Below are 18,435 nucleotides of genomic sequence, written 5' to 3'. Positions count from 1 at the left end.
CCACGCAGACAGTGGGGAGAACGTGCAAACTCCAGACAGTGACCCAAGCTGGGAATTGAACCCGGGTCCCTGGCGCTGTGAGGCAGCAGTGCTAACCAGTGTCCACCATGTCACCTGCTCATACCTGTTGCATTCACACCTGATTTCAGGATCCACCAGTGGATACCCGCACCCACCCTGTCATCTAATCTTATGTGTCTCCTGTGTCTGCCATTGGTCCTTTAAATTTGAATTGTTATTGCGTGTGTGCCAGCTACAGACATAGAAGCAGAAGTAGTTCTGTTGTCGGGACCCTGTTCTTCTTATCAAATTCTTCCCAGTGTGTCTACTAATTCAGCATAATATCTCTAATAAGTGACACAGATGTTGTGCTGAGAATACATTGCCTCATTTAGTGCTACGTGACCATCACTCTGTTGGGTCTATATCTGTTCTTATGGAAACAGGTGCACCTGTTGTTGCTGCTTTTTGTGTCCTACATGGGAAGACAGCTGCACCAGGCAGAAACCTACTTGATTCACCACAATGAAACTCTGCAAAGCTAATATGCCATAACTGCCTCTGATCTTTATCCTTGCAGCTATCCATTTAATCCATCAGTATTACCACCATATTACACTGCATAGTTTTCCTTTCTAAGTTATTGCTATAGAGCCAATAACTAGTCCTCCATGTATATAAAAAATATCCTTCATCTTCTTTCTTCATCAAGTTTTGACCAAACATAGATTTCTGATTTACATCATGCTTCCCTCTCATATTTCTGATACCTCCAAGGCTTGACACTTCTACAATTTTCCAGTGTGTTGATGAAATCCTAAATGCCAATCATAATAAATATAACTATTAACGGCAATGGAAAAAGTAACAGTTAATCATGATGTAACTACAAATAATAATCTTTTTACAGAACGAGAGGAAGGGAGGACTCTCTCGCTATCTTCCAATCCTCCCTGCTCTTGCGTTTATAACCAAAACTCATTCACAAAAAAGGGCACGGCGAGTAACAGGTGGTTCGCCTCCCAAACCTGAAGATTTTGATGCGATGTAAGGAATGGAGGATCTATTTGGGATAGAATCTTTGGACTTGTAAAAATAGCAATGGGCAACTGAAGGAATCATATTACTTGGATGGTCTGCAATTTGCACAAATATCACATTCAGTTGCCCGTTGCACTGGTAACATGTAAATGCATCACAGTGCACACATGTCATGATTGTGTAGTATCTGAATGAACAAGTGTCCTATGCACTCACTTTACCAATGGACTATCAAAGCAACTGATGAAGATGTGGAAGAAAATGATGATGCACAAAGTGCAAGAAAGGAAGAAACAGCAGTTGTGGCATTTGATGAGGTGCTAAGAAATAAAAGGCACAGACTATGACCTAGAGTTGGGTTTTACTTGTGAGTCACTTCCCTCTTTGCAAAAGTACTGAATGGTGACCTGGATAGTATGGATGAGTCCACTGTGCATTCCTGGTCACTGCCTGAAATGACTGTGGGTTTGATTAAAATCAGTAAATAACAGTCCATGCTTGAATAGGAGCCTTGAGAAATAAGTGTCTGAGGGGGCTTGATTCAATCATTCTGAAACACATCCTGACAGCACCTGGTGCAAACCCTCAGGGAACAAGCTGAATAAGTGATATTTACTAGGAATCCCTACCTGCATGAAGACAAATCTTGGGATTGTGATTTGGCTGAGATTATAAAGTCTTTGATCCGAAAAGATGAACTGGTTATTGGCTGCAATCCATTCTGTGATTTCAATAGCTACAGGAGCACAGGAAAAGATAATCTACCTCAACATCAAAGGGAAGCAGTGTGCGAGGAGACAACATTCCAGCAGGCTGGCAGTTGCTGACTGAGTTGTTGCAACACAAATTTTTGGAGAACACTGAGGCACACAAAGCACCACCACTGGCCCTCAACTTCAATGTCATTCCAGACCACAACATATTACTTAAGTAACATCAGTCAGTTTGCTGTCCAGATGGCCAATGAGATGGTAGATTGTAAGAAGACAGCAATACGTCACCTTCCTACAGAGACATCAGCCTCTCCCATTGTTACTGAGTTGCATCTCTACACCCCCACTGCCCTGTGTGACAACAATGTGAAGGAGCCTACTGATGCTCCAAAATATTGTCCAAAATGGATGCTACATCTGACATCCATTCTCGATAAAACAAAAGCAAGATATTGCAGATACTAGAAATCTGAAACTAAAAAAGACAAAATGATGGAAACACTCTGCAGGCCAGCTGACAGCATTCATGGAGGAGGGAAACACCCCTACCACCTCGCCCACCCTGGAATTGGCACAGGCGAGGGTCCCGCAACAGAAATCTCTGTTGACCTCCGGCAGGATCTTACGGTCTCACCTGAGTGAGGTCATAAAATCCCGCCCAATTTTTCAGATTGAAGTCCTTTTATCAGAACTTGAAGAAGTTAGAGATGTAACAATTTATAGAGCCAAGGGATATAAAAGGAGAGAAGGGATTGAGGGGACCTAAATATGTTACCTAAATATTGTCCGATGGTGGTTCTAATCAACCAATATTCATCCCTCATTTTCTAATCTGGACTTTCATTCTGTAAGCGTACAATTTACAAATCATATTGAAGAAGTTATATTCCTGCTCAAGTTACCTGCAGACTGTGCAAACAAAGCACTTTGGGTGGAATGTTCTTCCAAGAGCTGAGATCACTTCTCCACCAATGAAGTCTCCACAACTGTCACAACGAGTCCCATACATTCGTTGATAATCCAATGTGCAGATGTATTCTCCATTTTTGTAGAAGAAGTTTGCTTGTGCCAAGTCAGAGCCACAAACTGTAAAACAACAATAGTTATGTGAGACTGATATGCTTCAACCCAGCACCTGGCTATACCCTAAATCTGAGCATTGGTCTCGGTTTGCATATTTAAAATGTAATTTGAATCCAATTGTACTTCCAGTCAGATGCTGATGTGTCCTGTTCTACACATTATCTGATCCAACTCAACTTAAATTTAATTATATAATGAGGGTTAAAAATATAGCTATAGAAAGTTAGGACCGATCTATGTTTGTCTCTTCTGTAAAGATAATTAAAAGAAAAACAAATAATTAATTCTGTACATTGATGAGTTATTAATTCCATCATTTAATGTCACAAAAAAGCCTGTGTATTAAAAATTGAAATGATGCTGCTGCATGGCTAAAAAGATATTGGAGCATGGTCGGACATAACTCGTACTATTTCCATATTTGGACCCCACAAACCTTGCGATCACTGAATCCTCCCCCTCCCCGCCACAGTGACTGGACCGAACACACCCTATCCTAATCACCAACACTGGATAAAAGCAACATACTGCGGATGCTGGAGGTTGAAACAAAAACAGAAAATGCTAGAAAATCTCAGCAGGTCTGACAGCATCCGCGGGGAGAGAATGTTGGCTCTATTTTTTCTCCACAGATGCTGTGAGACCAGCATTTTCTGTTTTTCTAATCACCACATACACTCTGCTACTGGACCCCCAAGAACCATGTGGTCCCGATACCTCCACATGATTAGACAAGATTCAATGTCAGTAAAATGCAAAATCAACAATTTAATGTAATTTCAAGATGCTTCACACTCACAAATCATCAACAACAATAACAACAAACAACGTTAAGATGTCTTTAACTTAGTGGAATAATATCCCAAGGCATTTCACGGGAATATTGTAAACCAAAATACAATGGCAAACCACATAAGGAGATATTGGGTCAGATTACCAAAAAACTTAGTTAAAGAGGTAAGTTTTAAGCACTGTCTTAAAGAAGAAAGTGGGGTGTAGGCAGGGGATTACAGAGCTTGGGGTCAAGGCAACTGAAGGCATGGCCATCAATGGGAATGCACAAGAGGCCACAATTAGAGGAGCACAGTTATTTCAGAAGGTTGGCAGGAGCTGGAGGGGGATTATAGAGATGGGGAGGGGCAAGCCCAAAGAAGGAAGAGGATATTAAAATCAAGACATTGCTTCAGTGGGAGAAATAGACACAGATGTATTGAGGACGGCACTGGCTGTGAGATAAAGTATGAACAGAAATGTTTTGGATGACGTCAAGTTTGCAGAGGGTAGAATGTGGGAGAACTGTAGGGAGTGCACTGAAATAGTTGAGTTGAGAGGCAAAGAAGCTGTAAATGAGGGCTTTAGAGGCTGAGACAGGTGCAAATTCAGGTGATGCTACGGAGATAGAAATAGGCAGTTTTGGTGATGGCCACAGAGATGCTCAATACATTGCAAGGAAGTTTAAAAACAGAAGGATGTTCAAGGCAAGACACATGAAGTGCATTTTTGGCATCAAAACTCACATTCCGTACCAACTTTTAATAATTTGCATTCATTGTAGAATCACTAAAGCTCTAACTATAACGTGAAGTAAATCTAAAACAATTCTTCCTAGGGAGCATAAAGCACAAGTAAAATAATAACTACATGCCAAGGCTACCTTGCTTATCCAACCTGGGAGCAAACTGCACTGATCACAGTATTGCATCCATAATGCAATCAATAAGCTACATCATGTTAGATCTCTCATGGAGAGAAATAAAGTGAGTAAGTGCCCAAAATCATCAGTCAGAGGCCAAAAAAGTTTCTTAGATTGTTTTCTTAGAAATATAAGCCAAAGTCTCTTGAATAGATTTTAGCTCCAACTTGATTATTAATGAAAAACACTTGTGCTGCAATGTGCTGACAATTCTGTAATGTTAAATCATGAACTTGTAAAGATTTATAAAAATTCATCAAACTTGAATATATAATACATACGCCTAGAGGTAGAGAGGAAAAGATCCACTCACAGTTGAATACACAGGTCAGTGTGCTGAGATCAGACCTCCAGTTTAAAGCGTCAGTTCAAGGAGAAGTCAGTGCTTAGAATCCTGCAGTGCAGAAAGAGACCATTTGGTCCATCAAACCTGCACCAACTCTCTGAAAGAGCATCCCACCCTTGCCCTTGCCTCCTCCTTATACCCATAATCCCACACATCTACCATGGCTAATCCACCTAACCTACACACCTTTGAACACTAAGGGGCAATTTAGCATGGCTGATTTATCTAACCTGCACATTTTTAGACTGTGGGAGGAAACCAGAGTACCCAAAAGAAACACACACAGACATGAAGGGAATGTGCAAATCACCCAAGGCCAGAGTCGAACCCAGGTTCTTGGTAAATGCTCACCACTGTGCCACTGTGCTGCCCCATGTCACTGCACATGAAAAACAGTGATGACTCCGGTCTTTATCTTTCAATGATAGCTTGGTTAAAGTGAATTTCCTTAAGTATTGAATAAATTTTAATGTTCTGGGAATAGTAAAGGTGTCAATGTCCTCAAAAGCAGTACAGCTACACTCTAATATGATTCAGTGTCCAGTGCTAAAGGCACAATTTGTTCAGACGGTGGAGCTTCAATAAAAACATTTTTAATAATTTTCATTTGGCCAGCAAATTGAACTTAATCCTCGGACATTGATGCTCACTTATAATACTACCTCTTAGATCACAGGCCAACTGATGAAGGCACATGATTATGGGCAGAATTTAATCTACGGTGCGCCCTCCATGACAATGGAAGCAGAAAGTGGATTCTACTTCCACTTTTGTGTCAGGAGTCAGTGCTCATGGGATTCAGAGAAAATTTAAAAGAGAATAGGCAAGTGAGATATGTGTAATTTTGAGGTGGGGGTGGGTTTCTTTTGGAGGATCTTGCCATCAGGTGAGAGTTCAGCAGGCCTGGGCGGACTGTAAAAACGTCATTCTGATAAGTTGGGAGGCTCTGCATGAAGGCTCTACTTTCTTGTGGACCTCCTTTTGTCAGAGGCATGAGCCATTTGCTTTGCAACTCTACGGTTGATACAGGTCCCCTCAAACTTCATCCCCACATCATAACCCCCTGATTTATCAAACTTTATTGTCCTATGCCCCCATTGCCCCATCACAGCCAAGTTTAAAGTTTTAAAGTTTATTTACTAGTGTCACAAATAGGCTAACATTAACACGGCAATGAAGTCACTGAAAATCCTCTAGTCACCACACTCCAGTGCTTGTTTGAGTACACTGAGGTAGACTTTAGCATGGATAATGCAACTAACCAGCACGTCTTTTGGACTGTGGGACGAAATTGGAACACCTGGAGGAAACCCATGCAGACATGGGGAGAACATGCAGACTCCATACTGACAGTGACCCAAGCCAGGAATTGAACCTGGGTCCCTGGAGCTGTGACGCAGCAGTGCTATCCACTGTACCACCTTTGCACATCATTTTGGAACTGTTAAATGAAGGCATAGACTAGTCTCATGATTCAGCAATGTCCCCTGCAGATTCTCCTCCAGGCCATTAGGAAGTAGTGGGAGGTGCTCTCACTGAGCAGTGGTAACAGAATATCCTCCTGTTTGACGAAGGCAGCATAGCTGGAGATTACAGAACCATGAAGGTCCTGGATCTAATGCAGGAAAAGAATCAATGACCTCCTTCCATCTGTCTGGGTAAGTGCCACCATGAGATTGTCGCTCATGTGGGTATCAGGCTATATATTTCTACAAAGCGTGCAGTGCAACCAGGTAGATGATCAACTATGGTACTGCATTACATTTGAGGCCAAAGCGCTAGTTTGGCTTGCCTGAGCAAATGGATGCAACCTAACACACTACCGGGCCAGTATGTATGATGGGAATGCATTCAAGCAAGGGGATCAGTTGGCATTTGTCAAATCACTGAATCTCCACTTTCTCTCCTGCAGCAGAAGCAGATCTATAATCTGAAGAAAGGGGCAAAGACAGGAGGAGGGGTAAGAAAGAAGCTTTCTGGATTGCGTGAGGACAGGATAGCTGAGGTGTAGCTGATAGCAAGGGTGGAGTGACAAGGCGTCAGAATGAGAATGCATCAAACTTGGTGCTGCCATATGAGAGTTCAGGGATCATGCGAGGAATTGTGCTTTGCTCATAAACTCTTTGGAACCTTAAAAGTTTCTTTTTGCTTTCCTTACACCTCCCCGTAATCCAAACTCCAACCCTTAGCCATTCCAGGAGACCAAACCTCCAACTCTGAGGATGACGACCCCCTACCTCTCCCACACCCTCCACCAGAGCAGGTTCATTCAATTAGATCACAGAGTGGGCAGATTTAGAGTCCAGGCCAGTTTCTTGTGAGCATAGCACAGACAGCTCCCAGCAGCTGAAGGAAACCGAGACAGATATGGTTCCAGTCTCAGTCATTTAGAGGACTGTTGGGGAACAGACCCACACTGAGCATCATGCTGATGATGGGTCTTTAATCACGGCCCCAGCCTGCTAGAAATGCAGCAGGGGGTTAGGGAAGCATGTAGCAAAGATGTTAGGGGTTATGTGCAGCTTTATGTGGACTATGAAGGAGCCTAGGCATGCCATGAGTTCTGCAATGTCTCAGGCAACCAAGTGCATGGTATCCTCCACAGAAAAGTTGTAGACTACCATGTCAAACGTTTGATCTAGCAACCATGTCAAACAGATCAGCAATCTGTTGCACTAGCTATGGACTCCATACAGCAGTGGCTAGATGAGAGGATGGCATGGCATTGGAACACCCTCCAGCTAGCTACCACTGTGCACCCAGATGGAAAAGAAAAACATGCCAGCTGTCCCGGGATCTTTTCCAAGGACACCTCCAGGGTGAGCAGCCCCTCCTCATCTCTGCCATTGACCCTGATACCTCCAGAAGGCATGGTTGAGAAGATTGTCCCTGAACCCATCCAGGACACCCCCAGTACTTTGGAGCCCACTAAGCCTCGGGCCTCCAGTAAATACTCCCCAAAGTGATCGCAGGCCTTAGAGACATCACACTCAGCAGCCTGCCTCCACCTCAGGTGCTATATTGGCGTCATACGAAGAAGTAGTGGTGGAAAATGAAAACTTAAGAATTTATGAGAGAGCAAAGAGGGCATGATGTTTTACAAAATTTACATTGTCAAATGTAAATATTGAACAATATATTACTTTCATTTTATTCATGTGTTCTCATTATTCTGTTTTGTGATTTGCTTCACCAGAAATCAAATAATACTGTCATGCCTTAAGCAGTCACTCATTGAGGTTTGCAGCCAAATGTTAGACATCTCCATTATTGTGCATTGTGTTTTGTGTCTGTGATCAGTCTTTAAGGTTTATATGTCTGTTCATTTAGATGTTTACCAGTCCATGGGACATAGAGAAATATGCATGTTTTGCAAACAATCCATCACATGCAGTGTCAGTGTTTTATTCAAAATTATGCCTAAAATAGGAACAATTGAATTGCATTTTGTGAAGATAGGACCTGTACCAATGGAGCAAGTTCTGAGGTCTTAATAACCATTTGACTTAAACCCACTAAAACATCAATTTTTCAGGGAAGTAATCTTCAGTAGTGTGTAAAGTATAAATATCTACTCCCCTTGCTATTCTACAGGATACAGGTTCAGATGTTAGAATCATAGAATCCTACAGTGCAGAAGGACGCCATTCGGTGCATCAAATCAGCACCGACCACAATCCCACACGAGCCCTATTCCCTTAACCCTATACATTTACCCTAGGTATTCCCCCGACACTAAGGGAGGACTTAATATGGCCAATCCACTTAACCAGCACATCTTTAGAATGTGGGAGGAAACTGGAGCACCCGGAGGAAACGTACGCAGACACGGAGAGAACGTGCAGACTCCGCACACACAATGACCCAAGCTGGGAATCAAACCTGGGTCCCTGGCACTGTGAGTCAGCAGTGCTAACCACTATGCTACTGTGCCGCCCTTGGGGAGAGTCTTGCAGGAGTTGGTGCAGGCAAACCTACCCCAGTGACGTAGGCACCTCAAACTTGGGCAAATCTCATTTGTATGAGATTGCCCTTGATTCCCTGGTATGTCTCTCTATGATCCTGGCACCCAGGGAAAGCTCTTGCACATTCCTCTTCTTCAAGCTCATTCATTCATTGTCAAGGAGTGTTGATTCTTTCTTTTGTCCTGCTGCAAGGGTTTGCCACATTGCCATATTGTACAGTACGCGACATACGATTTGTGAAACCATCTGCGGTGCATACTGCAAAGCCCCTCAAGCTAGAGGAAATGCATTTTCCAGCTTGAAAATGGTCTGCTTGCTAATGGTTCCAGTGGAAATGTGGGATTCTTCTGCTGCACGATGGGGCTTGCTCACTGGCATCAGCAACCAAGTTCAAGGGGATAGTCCGTGTCACCCAGGATCCAGCGCTAACCTTGCTGCAGCCTCAAAAAGCTCTGACTTTGACAAGATATACAAGTCAGGAGAGTTCCCTTGGAAACAAGCACAGACCAGTATCATTCTTCACCTATGGTCACAGAACAGTTGGAATACGGAAAATGAAATCCTTTATCGTTCCCATATGCAAATTGGAGAGAATTCAAAAGGCAACATGATTGCCTTCAATGAAGCCTTACACACATAGGAAATGAGCAATGCCAGGAAGTCCTGACTACCTGTCTTTAACTGTGGAGAGCCTGACCAACTTATAGGCACAACAGCAGCGAGCATTGATCTCTTAGGTGAGCTTGTGTGTGGCAGCCTGCAAAAGGCCTCGCATGTCACCTGTGGAATCCTGAAAGCACCCAACAGCAAAAATATTGAGCACAGCAGCCACAGCCATGGATGGGCTTGCCATAAATCCATGTGGCTGCAGGTCTGGCAAATTTCGGTGACCACTTCCTCAGGCATCTCTGGCATTGCTCCTTAGACATCTGGAGGTAGTTTGTCCATGTCCTCTCAAGATGTACTAATGTTCCGGTGATCTTCTTTTCCAATGCTCTCCTTGGATGGCTGCCTCAGTCTGAACCCAACCTTTGTAATTTCAAAATCTCAGCTTCTGCAAATTCCTTGTTCCCGGAGTTATCACTAAATTCTGCCCTGTGCATTCCAACTTTGCAAATTTCTCATTTAATGTTTCTAACTCTCTTCTCAAAGAGTAATTTCATGTTGCAAGAACCTAAGGTCCAAAGTTGTGCCCAGTGTCAGTGATTTTTCTCTTTATACATAGATAAATACACCATGAAACGCTAAACGTGGAAGACATTTACAGATACATGTCTTTTCTCCTTTAACCTTGTTTCCAAATCAGGTTTTTATTCCACTACAGTACTGAAGGGACTCATATCAAAGTCAGAAATTACATGTAATGTGACTTTGACAAAGGTATCACCCCTCATTGTTATCAATCTCTCTGCAAGCTTTGACATGATTGACCACAGTAAGAAGTCTCATGACACCAGGTTAAAGTCCAACAGGTTTATTTGGTAGCAAAATCCACTAGCTTTCAGAGCGCTGCTCCTTTGTCAGGTAAGTCACTTACCTGATGAAGGAGCAGTGGTCCGAAAGCTCGTGGATTTTGCTACCAAATAAACCTGTTGGACTTTAACCTGGTGTCATGAGACTTCTTACCGTGTTTACCCCAGCCCAACGCCGGCATCTCCACGTCATGATTGACCACACCATTCTCGACCACATCATTCTCCTCCAAAGGCCCTCCTCCATCATTCAGCTGGGTGGGATGGCATTCACTTGGTTCCACTCTGATCTATGAAGGCTAGCCAGCAAATCACCTGTAATGTTTTCTGTTCCCACTCCCACATTCTTAACTCCAGCGTCCCCCAAGGAATTATCTTTGACCCTTCTTATTTCTCATCTGCATGCTCCCCTTCACAATATCATCTGATAATATCAGGTTTGACATGTAGACTAATGACACAGAGCTCTACCTCACCACCATCTTTGCTGTCTCTAAATTGTCAGACTGCTTACTTATTATTCAGTACAAGATGAGCAGAAATTTCCTCCAAGCAAATATTGGGAAGACTGAAACTATTGGCTTCATTGGAAGACTGAAACCATTGAATACAGTACATTTGTTCCCTGGGAGACAATTCTACCCCTCTCCCTGGCAACTGTATCAGACTATTTGCTAACTCAGTGTTGCATTTGACCCCAAGATAAGCTTCTAACCATATTTGGGACATCGCAGTGATACCTTGATTCACCTCCAGAACACTCCCTTACTTGATCCCAGTCCTCTGCTGCTGAAACCTGTCTGCAGCAATTCATTTCATAATTGGAATATACACCTGACCAGCTTCCCACCTTCTATAAGCTCAACCTCATCTTAGCTCTGCTGCTCAGGATCTAACTCACAACAAACTTGGCTCTCCCCATACTCCTCTGCTTGCTGGCCCACACAGTCTCCCAGTTTAGCAATGGATCAATTTTAGAATTATTTTTATTTTCAGATCCCTCCATGGCCTTGCCCTTTTCTCTCTGAACTTCCTCTCACCCTACAATTCCTCAAAGATGTCTGCACTCTTCAATCTCAACCTATTAAATATCTCCGACTTGAATCACTCCATTGACTGCAGTGCCTTCAGCTGTAGGAGCTATAAGCTCTGGAATTCCCTTCCAAAATCTCCCTGCCTCACAGCTTTCCTTATCTTCTCTTTCCCTTCTCTTTAAAACCTACCTCTCTGACCAAGCTTCTTGTCATCTATCCTAATATATCCTTATACGGGTTCAATGTCAAGATGGATTGATAACACTCCTGTGAAGCGTGTTACAACATTTTACTATCTTATAGGTGTTATATAAATGCAAGTTATTGTTGTTGTTGAAGAGTAATTTTTGGGAATGTTTTCAGCTGAATTTCTTTCCTTGTTGTTAGATGTTGTTGCATGTAATAACTGCAGATAGAAATCAAGATTCTGAGCAATCAACTGAAGGTTATTGAAACAAAGTGTAATCCATATATATGCGTAAGGATAAATCCTAGGAATGTTACCCTTATCTGTATTGTTCTTGCAGGTTAATGTTTTATCCATTGATTATAAGAAGATAAAACAGCCTAGCCTTTACTACATCGCCACAATGGGGTTAAAAAAAAACTCAAACTTTGCAGTCCTGGTGCACAATGGGGATGAATCTCATGAATTTGTACGCTACAGCTCCTGTTTTTTTGCCCATTAATATTTAATGGAGGGAAAATCATAGGCCGATGTGCAATTTTGCGATGTGTGCTTCCAGCAAGCACAAGGAGCACAGAAGTGCAAACTTCTCCCCTGCATTGGTCATAGAAATTATTTATTTTATAATCCTAATAGATTATGTTGTTGTTGAAATTTCAGCCATTATCTGATTATTGCCAGATTATGTTTCATGACGCAGACTCAATGCTGTGGACTATCTCCCCAGAAATTCCTGGTGGAGATAAAGATATCTTCTTAATTAGTCCAAATTGTTTTGCCGCACAGAACTGCACACACATCAACCTAATGTGTTGGTGCAAGCCAGAAACATCTTTGCTCAGCTAAAGTCTGATGTTGACAAAGATAGCTGATAAAATATAATCTGGGTCCCAGGAGGTTGGACCAGGGTGTTGGCCTTAACTCGTTGCAGATGGAAAAAAAATCAATTCAGCTTTTTTGTTTTCTGTTGGACATCAAAGTCTTTCATAAAATAAAATTGGGCAGTTGCAGCCTGTTTTCCTTGGATGCACCAGTCCAAAATACAAAGATTATCATTAAGTCAGCATGTTAAACATTCCCAGTCAGAGAATCAAGAGAGGTTAGTGAAATGAAAAATTTATACTAATAAGCAATGGGACCTGCCATCAAATTACAGAGATAGGTTAGAGTGGGATTTGATCTACATTCGGTTTGTGCTGTTTTCGGGCTTCGGATAGCCTTGAAACTGACAGTGGGGGCCAGGATTTTCTGGATAGGCTCGAGGTACTGCCACAAGGATGAAAAGCAGCTCGCTTTTATTCTTTCAAGAGAATTGCTGGTAAGGCCAGCATTTATTGTCCGTTGTAATTGCACTTGAAAAGATGATGGTGAGCTACCGTCTTGAACTGCTGTAGCTCATGTGGTGAAAGTATACCCATAGTGCTGTTAGGAAGGGAGTTCCAGATCTTGACCCAGCGACAGTGAAGGAATAAATGACAGAGTTCTAAGTCAGGATAGTGTGTGGCCAAGAGGGGAACTTGCAGGTAGTGGTCTTCTTGTCTTCTGCCTTTGTCTTTCTAAGTCGTAGAGGTCACAGGTTTTGAAGATGCTGCCAACAACGGCTTGGTGAGTTGCTACACTGCATCTTGGAGATGGTATACACTGCCACCATTCTGCACTGATGGTGGACAAAATGGATATTTGTGGTGGTGAATAAGGTGCTGATCAAGTGTGCTGCTTTGTCCTGGATGGTGTCAAGCTTGCTGAGTGCTTTCATAGCTGCACCCATCCTGACTTATGCCTTGTGGATGGTGGTTAGGCTCTTTGCAGAGTCAGCAGTGAGCTACTCGTTCAGAATTCTTAGCTGACTTGCTTTTGCGAACTTAGTATTTATATGGCTGGCATGGTTCAATTCAGTTTCTGATCTCTGGTAACCCCCAAGGTGTTGATATTGGGGTTTCAGTGATGGCAAATACACAATGTCACAAATAGTACTGAATACTGAGCACAATCACTAACTGACATATCAATTTCTGACCTTACAATGTACAGACGTTCATTGATGAAGCAGCTGAAGATGATTGAGTTTAGGACATTACGCTGATGAACTCTTGCAGTGATGTCCTTCGGCTGTGATGTTTCGTCTCCAACGACAACAAGCATGTTCTTTATGATACATGTGACTCCAAACAATGTACATCCTTCACCAATGATTCCTACTGACACTTTTGGTCCAATGCTGTCTTGATGTCAAGGGCTCTCTTCACCTCTGCAATTCAGCTCTTTTGCCAATGATTGGACCAAAACTGAAATCATGTCAGGATCCAAGCAACCCTGGGATAATCCAAAATAAGCATTTCTGGGGAGGTTATTCCTCAATTAGTGTCATTGCTAGAACTATTGATGTCTTTCATCACGTAGGTAATGATCAATAATTGATTGATGGGATTGTCAATGTCTGGATTGGATTTGTTCTGCAATTTGTAGATAGGAGATAGCTGGGCAAAAATCTGCATTGCCAGGTAGATGTTGCTGTTGCAGCTGCATTACATATAAACCTAGAAACTATGAATTAGGAGCACATGAGAGCTATTCAGCCCTTCAAGCATGCAGCCAAGAATCTAACTTTACCTTAAAAATATTCAATGATCCTGCTTCCACTGCTCTCTGGGGAAGAGAATTCCATGGACTCATGGCCTTCTGAGTGAAAATAATTGTCCTCGTCTCCATCTTTTTAACTGTGTCCCCCTAGTTCTAGCCTCTTCCACAAGAGGAAACATCCTTTCAGATACACCCTGTCAAGTCCCCTCAGGATCTTATTTATTTCAATAAGATCACCTCTTACTTTTTTGGACTGCCAAACCTGTCCAACTTTTCGGCGTAAGATAACAACTTCATCCCAGAAATCAGTGAAGGAACTTTTTCTATACTACTGCTATCTTTGATTTAATTTATTATTGTCACATGTATTAGTGTACAGTGAAAAAATATAGTTTCTTGCACGCTATACAGACAAAGCATGGCGTTCATAGAGAACAAAGTATACTGTTCATACCATCCTTTCTTAAATAAGGAGATCAAAATAGTAGACAGTACTCTATATGTGGTCTCAATGTCCTGTATAACTGAAGGAAAACTTCCTTACTTTTATGTTCCATTCTCCTTACAGTAAATAACAAAATTCCGTTTCACTTCTTAATAAGATGCTGTGCCTGCACACTAACCTTTTGTGATTATCAGAACACCCAAATCCTGCAGGATCTCTGAATTTTGCAATCTCACTCTATTTACATAACATTCTGCTTTTCCATTCTTCCTGCAATGTGGACAAGTTCACATTTTCCCATATTAAACTCCATTTGCCAAATATTTTGTTCACTCATTAACTTATATCCTTTGCAGATACCTTGGGCTGGAGTTTATGGTGTCACTCAAGTGAGGCCGGAAATCCCTATCCAAGGTCAATGGACATTTCCATTGTTGGTCTCTCGTCCCCTCTGATTCCGTGTCTGGTGGGGCAGTAGAATTCCAGGGCTTATGTCTTATATCCTCTTCACAACTTTCCTATCTATCATTGTGCCACTGGAAAATTTAGCAACTGTACATTTAATCATTTCATTCAGGCCATGATATAAATTGTAAATAGTTCAGCCCCTAGCAATGGTCCCTCTGGCACTCCACCCGTTACAACTTGCCAACTCGAAATCACTCATTTATGCCTAGTCTGTTTCTTGTTAGCTAACCAATCCTCTATCCATGAGGATGGATGGGATTTTCCATCACGCTAGCCCTGACACTGAAAATTCCTGCCCGAGGGCAATGGACTTTTAAATGGTCTGTCAAATTTTCCATCCCACCTACAAAGATTCAGGTGGTCGGGGAGGGGATCAGAAAATTTACTCACAATGTAGCAGTCTTTAATGCAGCACCTTGTCAAATACTTTCTGGAAATTCAAGTACACCACATTTATATGTTCCCCTTTATCTATCTTAAAGTGCTGTAATAAATTAGTCAATCACAGTTTTCCTTCTACAAGACCATGTTGATGCTGTCCGACTGCATTGGGATTTCTAAGTTCCCTGCTATAATCTCTTTACTAATAGAGTCCAGAATTTTCCCTGTGACAGATGTTAGGCTAACTGGCCTATAGCTTCCTGCTTGGTATCACATGGAATGAATTAAATTGGCTGAAGTCTGGCCTCTATAATACTGGGGGCCTCAGGAAGAAGCTGAGATGGATCATCAGATTGGCTCTACTGGCCCCAATGCAAACACTTCAGCTTTGCCTTTTGCACTGGCTCACAGTCATTAATAAAGAGATGTTTGCAGACCCTCCTCCTCCGGTTAGTTGTTTAGAAAGGAGTCTAACATATTGGCTGCGAGGTATTACTTGATAATTACAACTAGGCTAGACTGTTGCTTGACTAGGATGTGAGACAGTCATCTTAAATTTGGCACAAGCCCCCAGACGTTAATCAGGAGATCAGTGCCAGACAATCTGTCTGGTCTTGTTCTTTTTCAACTTTTCTATAGTAGTTTGATACAAATTTGTGGTTTGTTGAAATATTTCAGAAAGCAGTTAACAATCAGCCACATTGCTGTGGTTCTGGAGTCACATGTAGGTCAGATAAGGATTTCCTACTCTGGAGGGCATTACTAAATTAGATATGTTTTTCACAACAATTCAATACCTCCAGTGTCCATTTTAATGCAACTAGCCTTTAATTTCAGATTTAACTAATTGAATTTAAATTCCATCTGTTGCTGTAGTGGGATTTGAACTTGTGTCCTGAGACCATTCATCAGGCCCTCCGAATTACTAGTCCAGGAACATCACCACCACAGCATTGTCCATACACGCAGGTTGATCTACTGACAGCAAGCAATCGCATGCTGGCCGGCTCTGTGACTGAGTGACCATTCCCAGAACACAGATGAATGATAAATCAGTGGCCACAGTGACGGCGGTACGGTTGAAGGTGTTGGTGCCATATTTAACTAGCTACCAGTATTCTCTGAATTTAGCTCCTTTGCTTTGCACCCGTTGAACTGCAGCCCTGTCACTGAGAGAAATCCTGCCCTGAGAGAGAGCCTGTCACTGAGATTCTCACTGGCAGAGACGCTGTCACTGAGATTCTCACCTTACAGATACCCTGTTCCTGAGGGAGACTCTGACACTGAGATTCTCACTGAGAGAAACCCTGAAACTGATGTACCACAACAAAAAACTGCACTGACCTCCTCAGAAGACAGGACATGGCAGACTGTGTATCCTTCATCATCCAATACTTCCCTGGAGCAGAGAAGCTACGACATCTTCTCCAGAGCCTTCAACATGCCATTGATGAAGACGAACACCTCGCCAAGGCCACCCCACACCCCCACTTCTTGCCTTCAAACAACCAACAACCTCAAACACACTACTGTCTGCAGCAAACTACCCAGCCTTCAGGACAACAGTGACCATGACACCACACAACCCTGCACAGCAACCACTAGAAAATGTACCAGATTATCAACACGGACGCTGTCACCTCACATGAAAACACCATCCATGAGGTACTCTTCCAACTCAGCCAACGTTGTCTACCTGATACGCTACAGAAAAGGATGCCCTGAGGCATGGTACATTGGGGAGACCATGCCGATGCTACGACAACAGATGAATGAAAACCGCTTGACAATCATCAGACAGGAGTGCTCTCTTTCTGTTGGGGAACACTCACAGGCATTTGGCCTCTGATTTTCAGGTAAGTGTTCTCCAAGGCAACGCAGGATTGCTGAGCAGAAACTGATAGCCAAGTTCCACACACGAGGATGGCCTCAACCGGGATCTTGGGTTCATGTCACACTATCTGTAACCCCCACAATTTGTCTGGGCTTGCAAAATCTCACTAACTATTCTGGCTGGAGACAATCCACACTTCTTTAACATGTGCTTAACACTCTCTCCACTCACATTGTCTGTACCATTAAGACTTAATTACCTGTAAAGACTCACATTCCAACCATTGTCTTGAGTTTGTGTGTCTATATATGCCCTGTTGTGAACACAACTTCCAATCACCTGATGAAAGGGCAGTGCTCCGAAAGCTAGTGGCTTCTGCTACCAGATAAACCTGTTGGACTTTAACCTGGTGTTGTGAGACTTCTTACTGTGCCCACCCCAGTCGAACGCCGGCACCTCCACATACTGAGAAACCCTGCCATTGAGATTCTCACAGGGAGACCCTGTCACTGAGAGAAGTTCTGTGAGGGAAGGACATTCTCTCACACAGAGGAACACTACTGTGGACTCAAGCAGGCATTCTGAGGCCTGCAGAGGAAGAAGATAGTTTTAGACATGGGGAAAGATACTTCAGGTGACTCCATGGTTCAATGATGTCTCCCAACATACTCTCCTCCAGTCTACTTGGAAAAGGTGGGTGTTCTTTTTCCTCACGAACAGGATACTTCTCCACCTAAGCAAGCCTGAACAGAGATCGCAAAGAGGTCAGCAACCATGGAATTACTGGCAGAATCTGCCTGAAGCTGTAAGTACAATGACCTTTATTGCCACAGCTTGCTTCCCTTAGGGCCTGACAAGTGGCAATGCATGAGGGTGAGCTGAGGAGCAGATCCTATTAAAGGAATGTGAAGGCCTTGATCAGCAGGCGCTGTGTGTCAGTGCTGACTGTAGCAAGTTAGATTCAGAGCAGCTGCATGCAGGATACATGTATCCCAATCTTGGACAAGTAGACTGCCACTTGCATATGTTTGTGCCAGCATTGTTTTAATTCCTGCAGGAAATTACACATTCGCATTCACTGCCTCCTGGTAGCACAGTGGTTAGCACTGCTGCCTCACAGCACTGGGGACCCAAGTTCAATTTCAGCCTTGGGTCATTGTCTGTGTGAAGTTTGCACTTTCTCCCCATGTCTA

General features: G+C 42.8%; 1 protein-coding gene across 1 annotated transcript in view; it reads right to left on the bottom strand.

Annotated features, from left to right (window-relative positions):
- The window catches only part of ablim3 (actin binding LIM protein family, member 3), a 294,982-nt gene that overhangs the window by 153,351 nt on the left and 123,196 nt on the right, over positions 1–18,435 (bottom strand). The window contains exon 3 of the mRNA XM_080201652.1: positions 2,657–2,840. Within this exon, the coding sequence (XP_080057778.1) occupies positions 2,657–2,840 (184 nt within the window). The remainder of the gene's footprint in view (positions 1–2,656; positions 2,841–18,435) is intronic.

The sequence above is a fragment of the Carcharhinus amblyrhynchos genome, chromosome 13 (genome assembly GCF_965287045.1).
Source record: "Carcharhinus amblyrhynchos chromosome 13, sCarAmb.v2.hapA, whole genome shotgun sequence".
Taxonomy (NCBI): domain Eukaryota; kingdom Metazoa; phylum Chordata; class Chondrichthyes; order Carcharhiniformes; family Carcharhinidae; genus Carcharhinus; species Carcharhinus amblyrhynchos.
The sequence above is the reverse complement of the archived record's forward strand: the minus strand, read 5'-3'. Positions and strand labels throughout refer to the sequence as shown.